The 16,037-nt window shown below is 39.1% G+C and overlaps 1 protein-coding gene across 1 annotated transcript; it reads right to left on the bottom strand.

Moving 5' to 3' along the window:
• Window positions 1-1,485: 1,485 nt before the first annotated feature.
• Window positions 1,486-15,244, bottom strand: cip2a (cellular inhibitor of PP2A). Its single transcript, XM_072658145.1, has 21 exons — window positions 15,121-15,244; window positions 14,225-14,372; window positions 13,781-13,893; window positions 13,030-13,124; window positions 12,247-12,343; window positions 12,019-12,141; window positions 11,764-11,909; window positions 11,607-11,682; window positions 11,168-11,395; window positions 10,808-10,967; window positions 9,683-9,824; window positions 9,094-9,193; window positions 8,893-9,011; window positions 7,729-7,918; window positions 7,532-7,606; window positions 7,300-7,410; window positions 4,524-4,720; window positions 4,193-4,306; window positions 2,822-2,904; window positions 2,537-2,655; window positions 1,486-1,951 (listed from the first exon to the last, which is right to left on the bottom strand). Exons 1-21 carry the CDS (start codon window positions 15,220-15,222, stop codon window positions 1,799-1,801), a joined length of 2,691 nt encoding a protein of 896 aa, XP_072514246.1. The 5' UTR covers window positions 15,223-15,244; the 3' UTR covers window positions 1,486-1,798.
• Between the last annotated feature and the right edge of the window lie 793 nt (window positions 15,245-16,037).

Raw genomic sequence — 16,037 nt, 5'->3', positions numbered from 1 at the left:
AAGGTGTCCTAATACTTTTGTCCATATAGTGTAGGACAAGTTGATGACTGACTAGCTTTTATTCATTTACTTCTGAACCCCTAAAAATGGAAAGCTTTGTTGGAATTCCTACACTCTTCACCCAAGCTGAATGCAAAAATACTAATGTTACTGGTTATTGCATTAATCTAACATACTGTTTAATTAATCTTCTCATTAATCTAACAAACAATAAAGAAAACTAAATAATAAACCTTTGCAATAACAATGCTATTGTTAACATCCACACACACGTTTCATTTAGAGACTAATTCTGAAGGATGTTTGCGTGTTGCCACATTCCTTAACAGGGCTTGACAATAACCTTTTCTGTAACTAAAACATAAACTTAAACACAGCATTTACAACCTACCAAGTCACAGCAGTTGAGTCATTGCTATTCATGTGTTTGGAATGATACACACCCATAAGCAAGAAGCATAAGTGAAACTATGACTAATTTTATATATAATTATTAAAATGTATCATATCTTGAATCACACTGTAAAATGACTTTATTTTGTGAAAGCTTTTCATATCTACACAGTGTGTGTTCCAAGTTTGCCCATGATGGAGAGCTTGAGCAGTTTCACTTTACATTTTACTCAGTTTACAGATCTGTAGACCACCATATATATATATATATATATATATATATATATATATATATATATGAACTGAGTAAAATGGAAAGTAAAACTGCTCACACTGTGAAAACTATAAAATCATATCAATATCAATTGGTATTGATCATGGCTCCATCTACTGCCCGAATGGCTAAATCACTTCAGTCCAGGCTTATTAGAAACCAGTGTATGTATTTAGCTCCTGCAGCAGCATTGATTTTGTTGTATTTACATGATTTTTGCTCAAGTGCACAAGTGCCAAATAGCACCTTTATAAGCTGAAGGAAACATCAAACTGCACAAACTGGACAGTGAGAACTCACAGGTGTAGTTTCCTGTGTATAGGTCGACTGCCCATTCCAGACAGATTATGCAGACCTCTGTGCAAATCAAACCAGTTAAGCCCCTAGATAATCGGTTAGTAATGAATAATGACCCAGTTATTATTATTTGTTAAACACTTGATTACTTGTAGTAATACAATATTTTAGAGTTCATACTGAATTTATGGATTTTCTCAGGTGTACCCGCAGTTGCCATCGCCATCATTGTCATCCTTATTGGTGCACTCATTGGTGCTCTCATTTTCTTCCTCTATAAAAAAAAAAAAAAGACATGCCCATTCAAAACCAAAGAAAGAAATGGTGAGTTTGTGTCTAGTAATATAATGCGTCTGATACACCAAGTGATTTATTTTGATTGTGGAGAATTATGTCAGAATTGTGTACTGACATTGAGCTCCAATTTTAAGCAACAAAATTTCTCAAAATAATAAAATCAAATTTGACTCCAACATTTTACCTCTGAGAAAAAGTATTAAATAATTTGTTGCAGAGAAATCATTTTATTTATTTGTTTACAAATGTTAGGTGAGGCGAAAAGCAAGACAGAAAAATGCCAGCACATAGAAAAGGCAATAAGTTATTTGGACCTCAATTAAAAATCATTAAAATGTATCATATTGTATCACACTGTAAAATTACTGTTTATTTTGTGAAAGCTTTTCATATCTACACAGTGTACCTTTGCATGTGTATGTTCCAAGTTTGCCCATGATGGAGAGCTTTTTTGTGTGCGAGTGAAATGTATGGTAGAAGTGTCAGGAGTGTGACACCTGTTCAGGTGCATGTCATGTTTGTAAGTGTGTATGTTCATCACAGTGAAAGGTTGGCTGATGCGTCGCTCTTGAGCTTGCCGCTGCTGAGACTGTGGATCATGGCAATCATCTGTGTGTGTTTGCTCAGCTCCTCCTCCTTCTTCTGCAGCTTGGCTTCTACCTGATTTTTCTGCAGCTCCAGAGATGAAGCCTGCAGAGCATGAACAAACATGGTAAACATCTAGAACGAGGCCACAGCCTACATCATAGCCCTCTCTTTTCCTGACCACCACTCCAACACTGGCCAAACAGGGCTACAACTAACAATGCCTTCTGTAACCATCTTACTAATGTATCTAATTAGCTAATGGTTTTATCCATTATGCTTTCTGCGGTTCCTCTGGTGTCACCATCATTCATCTCAAGTTACAGGTGGCCCCAGAGGAACCGAAGAAAGCATAATAGATAAATTATAGAAAATTAATAATTATAGAGAACGTCCACAAGAGGTCACTCATGAGACACAATCCAAAACAATTTGGGGCTTTTAAAGAGTTTTCCCTTTTCTTTTTTTAAAGACCCATGCCTTTATTAAAGAGATGGTCAAACAGAGCATGTCTCAAAAGCATCTTGGAGTGTACCGTGATCTGTCAGAACAATCATGTGAACGTTACAGAGCATTACAGATTTCCTAATTAAGCAAAACACATAGCAATAAAATGTTTTAATGGATGTCAACTTTGTCAGTTAATTGTAATCAGTCCCAAAAAAAAAAAGAGCCACAAAGCCACCCTACCTTAATGCTGGCCTCCTTTCTGGCCTGCTCAGTCTTGTTGAGCTCCTTCCTCAGAATGTTCATGCTCTCCTCCATCTCGCTAGCCTGCTCCTCCTGCCTCCTCATTTCAGCCTGCAAACCTGTTGTGTAGTACAGTGAGCCATTACTTCCATAAAGCCCACAAACCTCCACAATCCCCCGTCACACCCCCGCAAAATACCACAACCCCCAGCACAGACACCCAAGCGCAGCAGACCAAACCACCACACATACTTCCATTTCGAAAACACCCCCACACTGTCTCACCAGCTATGGCGCTACGTTTCTCTTGCATGGTTTCTTCCAGGGCTGCGATCTGCTGCTCCTTCTGCACCAGCTCTGCAGAGAGCCTGCAGAAAAAAACACATAACATCTCAACCACATTGCCAATACTACCCCACAAAAACTTATAAAAGCCTTCTGTAAAGATGCATCATACGAAAGAATTAGAGGAGAGGATAGCATCAACAATAGACCGAGAATAAACATGCCAAAATGATTGCCCTTAGCTTGTCAAGGGTCGTCGCAGTAGCGACGTAGCAGTACAGTAGAGGAGAACATCAATAAAGGCCTTTTGCTATGGAAGCCACTTACTTAAAAAAAAAAATGCAACAACTGTGCACATCCACACAGATTCCTTAATACAAGACAACAAATTTGTATGCGCAACAACATTAATTAAACAGAAAAGGTTGACCCTTACTAAATCTCATGTCATTTGCTAATTGGTTACAGCACACATCAGTCCGAGTAAAAGTTTTAGGTTGCTTTTATGGACAGACCTTTGGACTTTTCAATTTGGTCTGAACCACAATAGCAGGTGTGAAAGTCTTAGGTACTGCTGCTGGTAATAATGCAATAATATTAATAATAAAGCAGAATAGAGGTAACACAGTGATCTGTTCATTTATACTCTCAGGGAAAGGCTACCTGTCGAACTGACAACATGCCGACATCTGAAAACTAATCAATGTCATGGGAAACACAGCCCATGTAGGTGATGACAAATGGACATATCATTATCACGCAAAATGCCATGGTGCCAAGAAATGCCAAGAAAACACCACCTCAGATCAGGAAGAAGAAAACTTAAGAGGAACCAAGACTCCGGTCGAAACCGGATAGCACAATAGACAACACAGCAATAGACCAACAGCCGAGTCAGAGTGGAAAAAAATTAAGAATTATGACTATGTGAAAGCAAACGGAAGCCAGGTAGGCAGCACAGTAGCAGAAAGTCAAAGTTTTACACGTTAAAGAGACTATTTTGCCTTACAACACCCCGCATATCTGCCATGAGTAGACTGTTACATTGAGGTCCCTCAATGTAACAATACAATTGTGCGATCCCCCCCTCAATTCACAGCAGCCTAGTCAGACCGCCAGTTTTGTTGGGCCAGCAGTGCAGTGAAGTGTACTGAGAATTCAACCGCCACCAACAAACTAGAGGACTCTAAACATTTAAAAAAGACAAAGGTTTTCATAGGGTGTCCTAACTTTTTCACATGACTGTATTGGATGTATTGGCAGCGAACTGTATGAGCTGGGGACAGGCTCAATGTTTACATGCTTCACCAAATGTCTTTGAGGCCTTCATGACAGTTGCACCTGTGAGGTTAGCATTGACCCCAGACTGACCTCTCCTGCTGCAGTTTCAGGCCCTCATTACTCTTCCTCAAGCCCTCGGCCTGCTGCGTAAGAGAGATGTGGGCAGCCTGGAGCTCCTTCAGCATACCCTCATTCTTGTTGTACCTAAAGAGGACATCCCGGTCACGTGCATGTGCACACAGACAGACAGACAGAAATTACTGCAATGTTTGGAAATTGGGTGGTGTGCTGCAATGGTAGTAAATGTAGAGGCAGTCATTTTTTATTTTTTTTATTTTTTACTTTTTGAAGACCTATGCAAAATGTATATATGCTTGTGAAATATACTGATATAGATAGATAGATATACTGATATACTGACCTGCTAAGGAGTTGATTGTAGGTGCCCTTTAGGTTCTGGTGTTCATCAGACACATTCTGCAGTCGGCTGTTGTGCTGCAGGAGCTGCTGGCTGTCGGTCTTCAGCTTCTCCACCTCCAGCACCTGCTCACTGAGCTCAGCCTGCAACTCCTCCTTCCTTCTCTCAGTCTCTTTCAGCAGAGAAGCCAATTTTCGTGCCTACAGATAGAAAGAGAGCAAGAAATAGAGATGACCACTATTAATAGAATCTGTTGTAATTTCCTATCATTCATATATCAGTATGTGATGTCCAAAAAGGAACAGAAAAAAAGTGTGATCTGTGCACATATTTAAATGTGTAAAATGTGGGGTTTACATGAAGCCAATATACACTATATGGCCAAAAGTTTGTGGACATATGCTGTTCCAGATTTTAGGAGATTATAAAGAAATTGTCCCCCCCTCCCCCCGTCTTTGGGAAAGGATCTGCATTGGATTTTGGGAAATTGCTGTGAGAACATAGCCAAAGGAGCATTAGCGAGTATCACACACTCATACTGGGTGATTAGTTCTGGATCTCAAAACACTATTTAAGCTCATCCTAAAAGGTACTGGATCATCGGTCCAGAGAATGCAGTGCTCCACAGCAGTGGAGGAGTGGGGAGGGGGTTAATTTTTTTTTTTTAAATAACCGTCATTTCTCTTCACGGCCTCTGAGTGGGCTCGCAAAATAAATGCAAACGTTTGGGGAAATTATTGCCATCTAGTAGTCGAGAGAGTTGTCAGTTGTCTGAGTAGTGTTGTCAGCCTGTGTTTCAAAAGTGTGAACTACGATTTTACTACGTTACCCATATATCTTTCCTACACTTGCTGGGGCTTTACCTATGAATATACACTATGAGGGGATAAGAATTGGGTTTTTTGTATTTTTAAATTTAAATTGCAGTTTACACTTTTGAAACACAAACTCAAATATTAACAGTAAGATCACAGTGTGTATTTTATTTTTTTAATCAACCACAGCCCTCACCCACAGAAAGTGTGTCAAGTGAGTCAGCAGTGAGTAAGTGACATGTTTAGCGTAATGAAACACAGCTGCAGTTAGCTCAATCGGCCAATGTCAGAACAACTGGGATACAGCTCTGGTTAACTTTAGTTGAAGTTTACCAAGATGAATACATACCACAACCTAATAAACTTGACAAAGGATAGCTGTAGTTACAGTGTTGAAACTAACTTAAGCAAATGTAAGCATAAATGTAGCACCACTGCAAAATCCTGCTAGTACACTAAAAGTTATTGTGTAAATGTGAATTTCATTATATGTGTATTTAAAAACTGAATTGTAAAACCTGCCATTAGTCAGGGGAAGTATGAGTTTTGGGCTAAGTCCTGGATGTTTCAAATGCCTGGCTCCGCCTCTGCTCCACAGCTCTTTTCTATAGAGAATACACAATCTTTGTTTTCGAAACTGGATGCCCGTTTTTAGCAAAGGTTACACCTTAGTTGAATTTATTAATTAGACGAGGTGTCCACAGACCTCTCTATCTAGTCTGTGCCATGTAAAAGCCTAAACTGGGGTCAACAATCTTATCCACAAAGGGTAGGGTTTTGAGAACTCATCGTCATAATCAACATCACTGATTACGAAAATACGCCGATTTGTCTTTTAGCATATCACTTTAAGTGCTATTTCTTCATAAGCCCATTTTAAAAGTAATCTGTGCACCTCTGGTGTTTTTTTGTAACAGAACATTGCACCATGCATTATCGAACATTGTTATTTGGTCGTTTTCTATTTTTCTGTTTCCCTTTATGATTATGTACAAGTAAGAGAATAGCTTAAATAAACATTACAGACTTTTACAAAAACCTGCAAATTGTTTTTATTATTTTTCTTACACTACATTGATGCACAAATACATTTGCCGATCATTATATTAACCACAATTTACTCCAGTGAAAAAATAAATCCAAGTTATAACCCTTTTATGTTTTAAGTCTAGTATTTATGAAAAAATATATTTCATTTCAGGTTTGCTTTGACATAAAACAGAGGTTACCTGTTAACATTGAGCTATTTTGTCACAGAAGTGCATCCTAATATGACAGATCCCTGCCTAAACTCTTACTAAAAACCAATACTACTAACGTAACTAATTATTTTGAGTTGTTCATCACACATTCATTTAAACATGGTAATCACTGATCTAATCTCTTTTCTCTCCAAGACTAACTCTGAATTCAGTAAATTAATCAGGTTCTTCTGTGCAAGATTAGTCTTCATGGTTTTTCATACTGTGTATGGGTTCCCCTTTTTAATAGTTTGTTCCTCTCAAGGTCTCTTCCTCCTGATCTGAGGGAGTTTTTCTTTGCCACACTCACAATTAGCTTGCTCACTTTGGCCTTAGACTTGGGTCTCCGTAAAGCTGCTTTGTTTATTTTTTTTACTGCTTCATTTTAAATCCACTGAGGTGGTATACAGGGGCACAATTATGTCCAATAAGTTGAATTACTTATTCAACAGAGCCTGAATGTAAATCTGGCTCTATTTCTGTGTACACATACATGTGCAAAAGTCTTGCACATCTGAGAATAATTATTAACAGTATGCATTTATTCATCTGGGCAGAAAGCTAAGCAAAACTTAATTAAAATAAATCAATGTGCTACCATTGGAATATAACAAATCACAGTGTCTAGAAAGTGTAACAACAAACACGCACAAAGACAAAAATGTCCCCTCGCTGTGCACAGCAAGTTTTTAAAAGCATGTTGTGAGTAAATGCGTGTCTGACCTCAGCTTCTGCTTGTGCTCTCTGGCAGCGGTACTGGGCGATGAGCCGGTCCGCCTGAGACAGAGCCAGAGCTTTGGCCTCCAACAGGTCCTGCAGACGGCCCTCCTTAGACTGCATGCACACAATACACATAGATATCACAGTTTCTATAGAAACCCATACAGAGCCATACACAAATCATTAAAGAGCATACACAGTACTCTGAAAAGGTAAACTCTGAAAGGCAACATACCGCCAAGGCAGAGATTTTCTGTTCATAGACATCAATGATCTCAGACATGTGCACGTCTTTCATTGGCTCCTGTAACTGGAATAGAAGTAAGAGACAGCACCCGATGTGCAAAAATACCAACAATCCCAGACAAAAACCTGTATCCCCAAAACACACACATACACACACAAAAAAAAACAACTCACAGGTACACACACCTGCATGCCACTCTGGAGCTTCTCAATTAGGCTGTCAATGTTCTTGCCAGATAGGCCGTTAGGGCCTGTGGAGGGTCGAGGAAAACTCTTCCCAAATGAACCTCCATCTTCCTGGACAGCGCTGCCTCTGACCGCCAGTTCAGCTTCCCTCTGTCGGTATGCATTATTAGCAGCAATACTTTCTCCTAGACTAAAAGGAAAAAGTACAACTAACTACAAAGCCACAAAAAGATTTAACCACGCAATCATTTAAAAACACAGACAAATAACACAAACAATGTAACCTACTGAATTTTTCCTGAATTCCACATGGTCAAGAAGAAAAACCTTTTTTGCACTCAAAACACTAGCTAGTTGTGGTTTAAGTTGGCTGTGTTGGTTTTGTAGGATCAGTCAATAAGGTTGCACATAAACCTTGATTTTGAAATGATGTGAACGTGGTCATACAGGCCAGAAGACATTTTCCATCCACCCATTTCTTCTCAGATATTTGATATGCAGAGACTAATTATTCTTAGAGGAGGGTGCAATAAGATAAGAACTTGTCACACTCGTCTTCAAACAGTTGGAGCCACTAGAGCAGAGCCTTTTAAGATCATCTGTGCTGCACAACAAGATGTTATTTAGACACTGCTGACATAGCCATATTGGAAGACTCAATAGTTTTCTATTTAGTTATTAGTATTATGTTTTGATATGTTTGATAAGATCAATCACAAAATTAAGGATATCTTATGGCTGTATTCATTTTAATGTAATACATGTGCAGTTCAAATGTAATTTGCATATATTCTGCATAAAAGTTGAATTGCTTTGTTTGTGTTAGGTAAGAGAAGTGGAGATACCCAAAGGTGTGATAGACTGACTCTCACTCTTATGTGAATGTACCTCTGAAATGCTTTTTTATACATAGTACATTTTTATTTTACAATTTATTTATTTATTTATTTTTCTCTTATCTTTCATTATAACTGGATGCTTTCAAGATGATTTCTTTTCTCTCAGTGTTACTGTAGTAAATTACCCAAACCTGGAGTTAATCTCCAATACTTCTGCCCTGTCTTCCACTTCAGTTAGAAAGAAAGCGAAACTGAAGACTCTGAAACTGAACGCGCTCACCCCTCTTTGACACTAGGTGTGACTGTTAAAAACGTTTGTACTCACATGACAGCAGGGAAATCGGGTAGTGGTGCTGCCTCAAACAGTATGCGCAGGGCAGCCTGCACACGCTCTCTGTGGTTAGATGTTAGGGCCAGAGAGAGGGGCATCACTATACGCTGGTCCTGCACCAAGAACAGATGTCATTGGATGCACCTGTCCTAAGCCAGGCCCACAAACACATAGTGAAAACTTCAGAGGAACTACCTGCAGAATCCGGTAAAAGCTTGTCTCCATGTCAGACACATGCTGCTTTAGCTGGCTCATCAGCTCCAAAGTCTTCAGTACAGTCTCAGAGCACATCTGGCTGCAGGAGCAGAGGGAGACAAATCATGTGTTACCCAGTATGCATACCCGTTTGCTGTAAGACTTTCAAAATCTATGCATTCCTATTTATATTACACTGACCGATAATGAACCGATGTCTCTGTCAACAAGCACATTGTCATTTTTGCTATGGGTGATGTTGACAAATGTCCTCTCTGTTTAATATGTCAAGCACTATTTTTTTCCAAAAAATTGGGACCCCTAAATAACACGCTTTACACACAAAATTCTATACTCAGAGATACTCAGGTTACAGTTTATGCGAGTGTTTTCCTGACACTTCAGTTACACACTGCAGCTAGTAGTGAGCCGGGAGAAGCAACAGTAGAGATGCTATTCTATGTTATTAAAGCTGTTATTTAAAGGAAAAATGCTACATAGTGCTGCTTTAACTGTTACTTTTAGACTGACAAATGACAGACTCTATCTTCAAACTGTGCCCCAGTTGGACAGCTGACATCCTACCCACCTGAGCTGGGAGTCGGCGCCAGAGCAGTTGGAGCTGATGTAGTCCTGCGTGTTGGAGAGCATTAGCTCCACCTGTGATGCACACAGCTCAGAGCTCATGTGCTGCGACAGCAGGGTTTTCAAGAAATCTTCTCCACACAGGAGTGGGCGTGTTAAGGACAGAAAAACTGACCATCTTGCATGAACATTCTAGCTACAAACCATGGTTCTACCAAAAACAAAGTTTTTTTTTCAATTCTGTTACCAATTCCCACCTATTTGCTGGGTCTCCCCTTCACACAATGCCACCAGTGCTGGAAGGAAAGTATGTTGTTCCTTAAAGACAGATGACGCCAGCCACATCTTGCTGCTAACACAACATCTTCAGAACACTTTAGCTGAACACATTTGGAGGAGAACACTAACTGCCAACTCTGTTACATCGACTAACAGATACTCTTACTGGTGATGGCCATTAGAGCCAGGGCAATGCAAGGCAGCTTAAGCTCTCTTGGACATCTGATGCCTAAATATTCCAGAAATATAGTTTAAACCCCTTTACTAATGGGAACTATTATCAAGATTGTTGTGTTGATTTCAGCATTCTATAGAACATTCTATATTCTACATAACTCTATATGTGGTTCAAGTAGAATACAGTATACACTAATACACTAAATACAGTTTAATAGCTAAAACCACAGAAAAATTATAGCGCCCAAACAAAACCATAGAAGGAGAAGAAAATGAATATATAGCCGTCAAATGCAGTATCAGATGCAGTTTCACATCATCTGACATTTGAGAACAGTGTGAAGAGTTGCAGGGGGCTAACATGGGTAAGGAATAAGAGTTACTGTCCCTGAAAGGGGGTAGTGAGGGTGCAACCAATGGACTCAGCAGAAATAAAGGGAAAAGGACTAAAGTACAAAAAAAAAAAATAATTTAGTTATCAAACATGCCCTGGTGGAAGTTGTAGATTTTTTGGCAGAACCATCACTATATGGCCCAAAACAGTTACTTTGGCAGTTATATACGTTTGTACTATTGTATATTGAACTGATGACCAAAAACTAACACCATGGCTTGGATGGTTAAGACAGGAAGATTGTAAAATGAAAGTAAAGATGTATATGAGCATGGATATCCAGCAGAAGATCCACGGTGCGTCCTGCCCTTACACAGTGCCTCTTCAGCAGCTGCTCTCCTTCACTGTGCTCAGGAGCCAGCAGTAAGCTCTGCAGTGCTGGAAGAAGGAGCTCCACAAACGAGTGAGCTGAACCAGAGAGTGAAGAATCAATCACCTCCTGAGGATGAAAAGATTTTACAATTTATTAGAGTGTATCATTTAAAAACGGACAATTACATTCACCAAATCAGTATAGCATTTTTTGCTTGTAGCAGTAAAGCTATTAATATTCTTACAGTCTGTTTTATATTTGATCACATAAAATGATAATGGTCCATATCAGTTTTAGCTTCTTGATACTCGTGACTAAACACACACCTCAAACAGCTCAGTGAGCAGAGAGAGAGCCAGCAGAGAGCACTGCTCTGGTCCTTGCAGAGGCCCCGTGGCCCACTGGAGAAGGTCCAGACATGGCTCTGGCCCTCTAGCCTGGACACCGCTCCTGACCCCAGGCTGCAGTCGAAGGGTCACAGGCCGGAGCACTGTTTCACAGCAGAGCCTGCGCAGGGCTGGAACTGAGCACAGAGATACAAGTAGCTCCAGCACCTGCAAGCACACAAGACATTATTGTTTTTGGCTTTTTAACCAGTCTTTCTGTTGTTTCTCTTCATGTCCATATAAAAACATTATACATGAATAAATATTTAAATAGATGGATTTCTAAATAAGTTAATATCATGGGAATATCTTATACCAGTATTAATGTCTCCGACCATAAGTTTCTCCAACTACAAAACTACCAAGAAGAACGTGTCACCTTAACTGCAGTATCAGAGTCTTTCCCATGGAGCAGGCCGACCACCTCGTTCAGGCAGACGGGAAGGTGTTTATAGCTAGAGTAGGACAGAGTAAACACCTGTTAAATGTCACCGTAATTCAGATAAAGCATCCAGTTTCAAACAAGAGAGACCTACTTGGTGAGGTAGTCTGCGATCTTGGGGTTTTTGAGGAGATCCACCAGTAAATCAACAGCATAATTTCTTGTGAGGGTGCCATCACCATTGACTGTGATGTTAAATATGAGCTGGAAAGTTTGGTGGATGTTCTTTGCATTGAACAGCTGCGCAAGAAAAGCCACAAATAAAACCAGTTATTTAAAGTTAAAGGCAAATTATAGTGTAAAACCACAGAATCACACACATACAAGATGACAAAGAAGATCTAGCTACCTTCTGTCCCACTTCCTCATTCAGAGTTAGACTGGATAGAATAGACAATGCAAAGACTACCACTGTCAAACAGTTATGACCAAGGAAATTAATTAAGGCCCTGTAGAAAGCCTTAACATTGCTCTGCAAAAGAAGAAAAAAACCCTTTTAACAAAACGCTTGGTAACATTTTATATTTTAAAAACCATTGCTTTATCTTCTCAGGTGGCCTAGAAGATAACTTCCTACCTGAGACTTGATCTGAGCCTGCACAGACAGGTTGTGTCGACACAGATTGGCCATCAGGCCCAAGCAGGGCTTTGTAATGTCATCATTACTAGACTGGCTAAGAGCAGGAAAAAAAAAAAACAACAGTCAGCTATATGTCCAGTTGCTTTTCGCACACTGAACTTTATACTTTTCAATCTTCATACTATATACACACGCACATTAAACCACACACTCAGATCTTTAATTTTCACTTCCTATTTATTTTTTTGGTCTCTGTACTTTTAAATCTATTTACAGATAGTTACTGTACATGACTACAGTTGCAATCAAATGATTCAACCCCAATTGAAAAATAGGTTTATTAGCAAAATGTACAACCTTTCAGCTGCTTGCAGTAAACCAATGTACAAGAGCAAATTAAATAGCTCAACACAACTAATAAATCAACAAATGCCACTTTTAATGACACCTGCAGTCTCAGAATTATTCAACCCCCTCATGAGATGGGTCTTTAATACTTGATAATTAATACTCCTTTTTGATAAGAGCTGAAGAAATATAAAATACAAACTCAAGTGTGCACTTCTGCTCGGTTTGGTTAAGAATTTGTGACCAGTGTAGCTATGGTTTTGTAAAAGACACCACAAACAGGAAATGCTGAATGTGCAATCTTAAGCACGTAGACTAAAGAGCTTAACACTGTATCGTAGGCATTAAGACGCAAATTGAGGTAATCTACAGATGTTTAGAACATGTAATGTGCAGTGATAAAAATATGCAGAATCAAACAATATCTCTTACATATTAAGCATGAGGAAGCTGAGGAGTTCATCTATATGAGAGGCACAATGTAGTATCCTCACATTGTAGGAAAGTCGCTGTAAGACTTGAAGACACTAAGGAGAGAGAAAAAAAAACCCACCACACTAATCATCAGACCTCAGGAAACTCAATTTCTCAACATTTTGAAATCATAAAAACAAAGTCACCCATTACGTTTACAGTGGTGTAGCTCTACCACTTAATTGATATACTATTATATAGCTTATATACTACATAAAAAGAGTGAATAATGCACAAAACAGGAAAGCCTGTCAGAAAATTAAACTCATTTAAATACATGTGTCTTAAAGGTGCATTTAAAAAAAGGAAACAAGCTGTTTATTTCTATGGCATAGAATACAAGAAACATTGTGAGATGTGTCCATTACATACTACTACTACTAATAATAATAAAATAAAAACACACAACTAAAACAGAGAGCTTTATATTAAACAATACAAGGTGAATACAAATAACAAAGCAATAATGTGGAATATAAAGAAAGTGATCATTAAATTAATCAGAAGACTAAACATCTGTTCGTCAAATATAATTAAGACAAATAATTTTTGTGAATGCTAGCAAATGTTGTATCTATTACTATAAAATTATGTCTCATAGATTGCATTAATTGGTACTTTGCTCCAGCCTCTTTTGTCAGATCAGTTTGGTGTGGGCTTTAATGGAGAGAAAGTAAGCAGGTTTTTTTTTTGTTGTTGTTGTTTTTACCTGCAATACAACAGGCTCCTCTGGGGTGGCTCTGTTCCAATGGACAATGGCAGCCAGCGTGCCAACAATGCTGTAACTGCTGTGAAGGGCTTCTTTGCTTTCATCATCAGACGCTAGCAAAGAAACAGGGACACCTTTATATTATTATTACTATTTTTTTTATTGCGGCTGTTAAAACAAAAACTCTGTATTTCATGTAATCAGCGAATATCTGTAATTCTGAATTATTTCTAGCAGATCATTCACCATGAAATGTACATACAATTTAAAAGGTAGCTGGCATTTTCCAAATTAGACTCAAAAGTATGGCAATGGAGAAACAAGGTTGTGTTTAACTGACTTGCATAACATTCAACTATACAGTGCTTGTTTCACAGGACAACAAAAAGAATGACTTTCGAGACCCATGAAAAGAAGACCCAGATGAACCCCATGAGAACGTACCAAGTTGAGCCAGCAGAGAAAGGATGGCCCCAGTGAGGGCATGGCTGGTGTTTGGATCTCCGGCTACTTCCAACAGGCTACTCAAACACTCGCTGGGAAGCACCTGGCCCGAGGTTAAGAGTCTGGAGCACTTCAGGCCTGACACATCCTGCAGAAAGGAAACAGCCAGCCACAGCCAGGAGCTCAGTATGTACACGCCAGAGGCAGATAGTACTGCTACACTTACAGAATGTATGATGGATTTTATTTTAGCCATCCTAGCAAAAGTACCAAGGTCAATATATATATATATATTTTTACTTTTTTCCTTTATTTAATAAAAATATTTCCTTGATTTGAAAATGTATTCCCGCGTTTTAATAATAATAAAAAGTACCAAATTCATGGAACAATTTATCAAACTGGGGAAAACATTAAAATGAAGCAACCGTTTCCTAAACTAAAGTATTGATTTATTAAATTGAAGAGGAATTTATGTCTGTAAATATATATTTTTGTTCTACCTTCATACATTTGGAGCTCTGTACCATCCACACTCACTTTTGTCAGCTACATTTTGTTGTGGTAGCTACATAAGTGACAGCTCCTGTAACCTCCACCTTTACAACTGATCACACCTCCACCCACTGAGGTTAATGCTCTTTTGTTGTTGCTGTTGTTGTTTTTACACCAAAATAAACGTTAAAAAGAGAAGGACAGAGTCTAACAAATGTGGGTTCCTATATGCTGATCGCACTAGCTATAAAGTTTCACTGCAGTCATCTGCAATTATTTGGTATTCGTAATATTAGCTACTTGTGCCATTATTTCCCATGGCTAGTTTCTAACTCCTCGGAGGACTGTGCTCTGCTGTGAGCTGGTTTTACAGGTAACCTCTGATAGAAAGGGCGACTCACTTCAATCTGCTTCTGCAGCTGTGAGGAGCTCAGAGTGCTTCTGTTGTTTTTGTACTGCCGAATCGCCAGAAGCAGAGACTTCAGACACGTAGTCACGTCCATCCTGAGAGATTAACTTAAATGAAACACCCGCTCTGTTAAAGAGGAGAGGTGGAGACGAGTCTACTGAATGAGAAGGAAAGCTAAACCACGGCACTGAAGCGAGCTCGAGTTAATGACCCGTCGTTAGCTAGTTAGCTAGATAGGATAGCTAGCTAGCTTAGCTTGTCGTTTAACGGACTTTTGTCAACGCTGTTTGTCCTTCATGCTGCGGTGGAAACTGAATTACGCTATTTTCCCTTCGTACATGATAAAAGAACCCGTAAATAGCTATCTATATTTATTATTATTACTGTTAATATGTGTTCCTACTAAGTTTCTGTCTCTTCCATTCGGCCTGACAAATCTTTTCCTCCCGCTTTCCACTTCAAACCGCTGGAAGAGTTCATGACCTGTGGAGGGGGAGACCAGTGTGAACGAGTGGTCCAGTAAGTAGAGGGAATGCATAATTATATTATAAACCATGTTTAATGCGTTGATATTGGTTATTATGTTGTTATTTCTGTCATTGTTTAAGTTTTACAGCGTTTTATGACTAACCTGTTTTCTGTTTTATTAAAAAATACCCCCCTACCTGCAATGATGCCGTACAGTGACGCAATTACGTACCGCCCGTTAGCCACGCCTCTCCTGGACACGCTGCATGGCTGAATCTCAAATGTCTCACTACCTTTCTCCCAGTGTGGTGCACTACATCGATTTTGCATCAATTTTTACACTCAAAACGTGCACTGGATGATGCAGTGTCGTGCGCCCTACGGCAAAATTCTGAATGTATTTTTATTAACCATACAATGCACAATTCAGGTGTAGAAATA

The sequence above is a fragment of the Salminus brasiliensis genome, chromosome 1, assembly GCF_030463535.1.
Source record: "Salminus brasiliensis chromosome 1, fSalBra1.hap2, whole genome shotgun sequence".
Lineage (NCBI taxonomy): Eukaryota > Metazoa > Chordata > Actinopteri > Characiformes > Bryconidae > Salminus > Salminus brasiliensis.
Note: the sequence above shows the minus strand (reverse complement) of the source record. Positions and strands in the feature narration are given on the sequence as shown.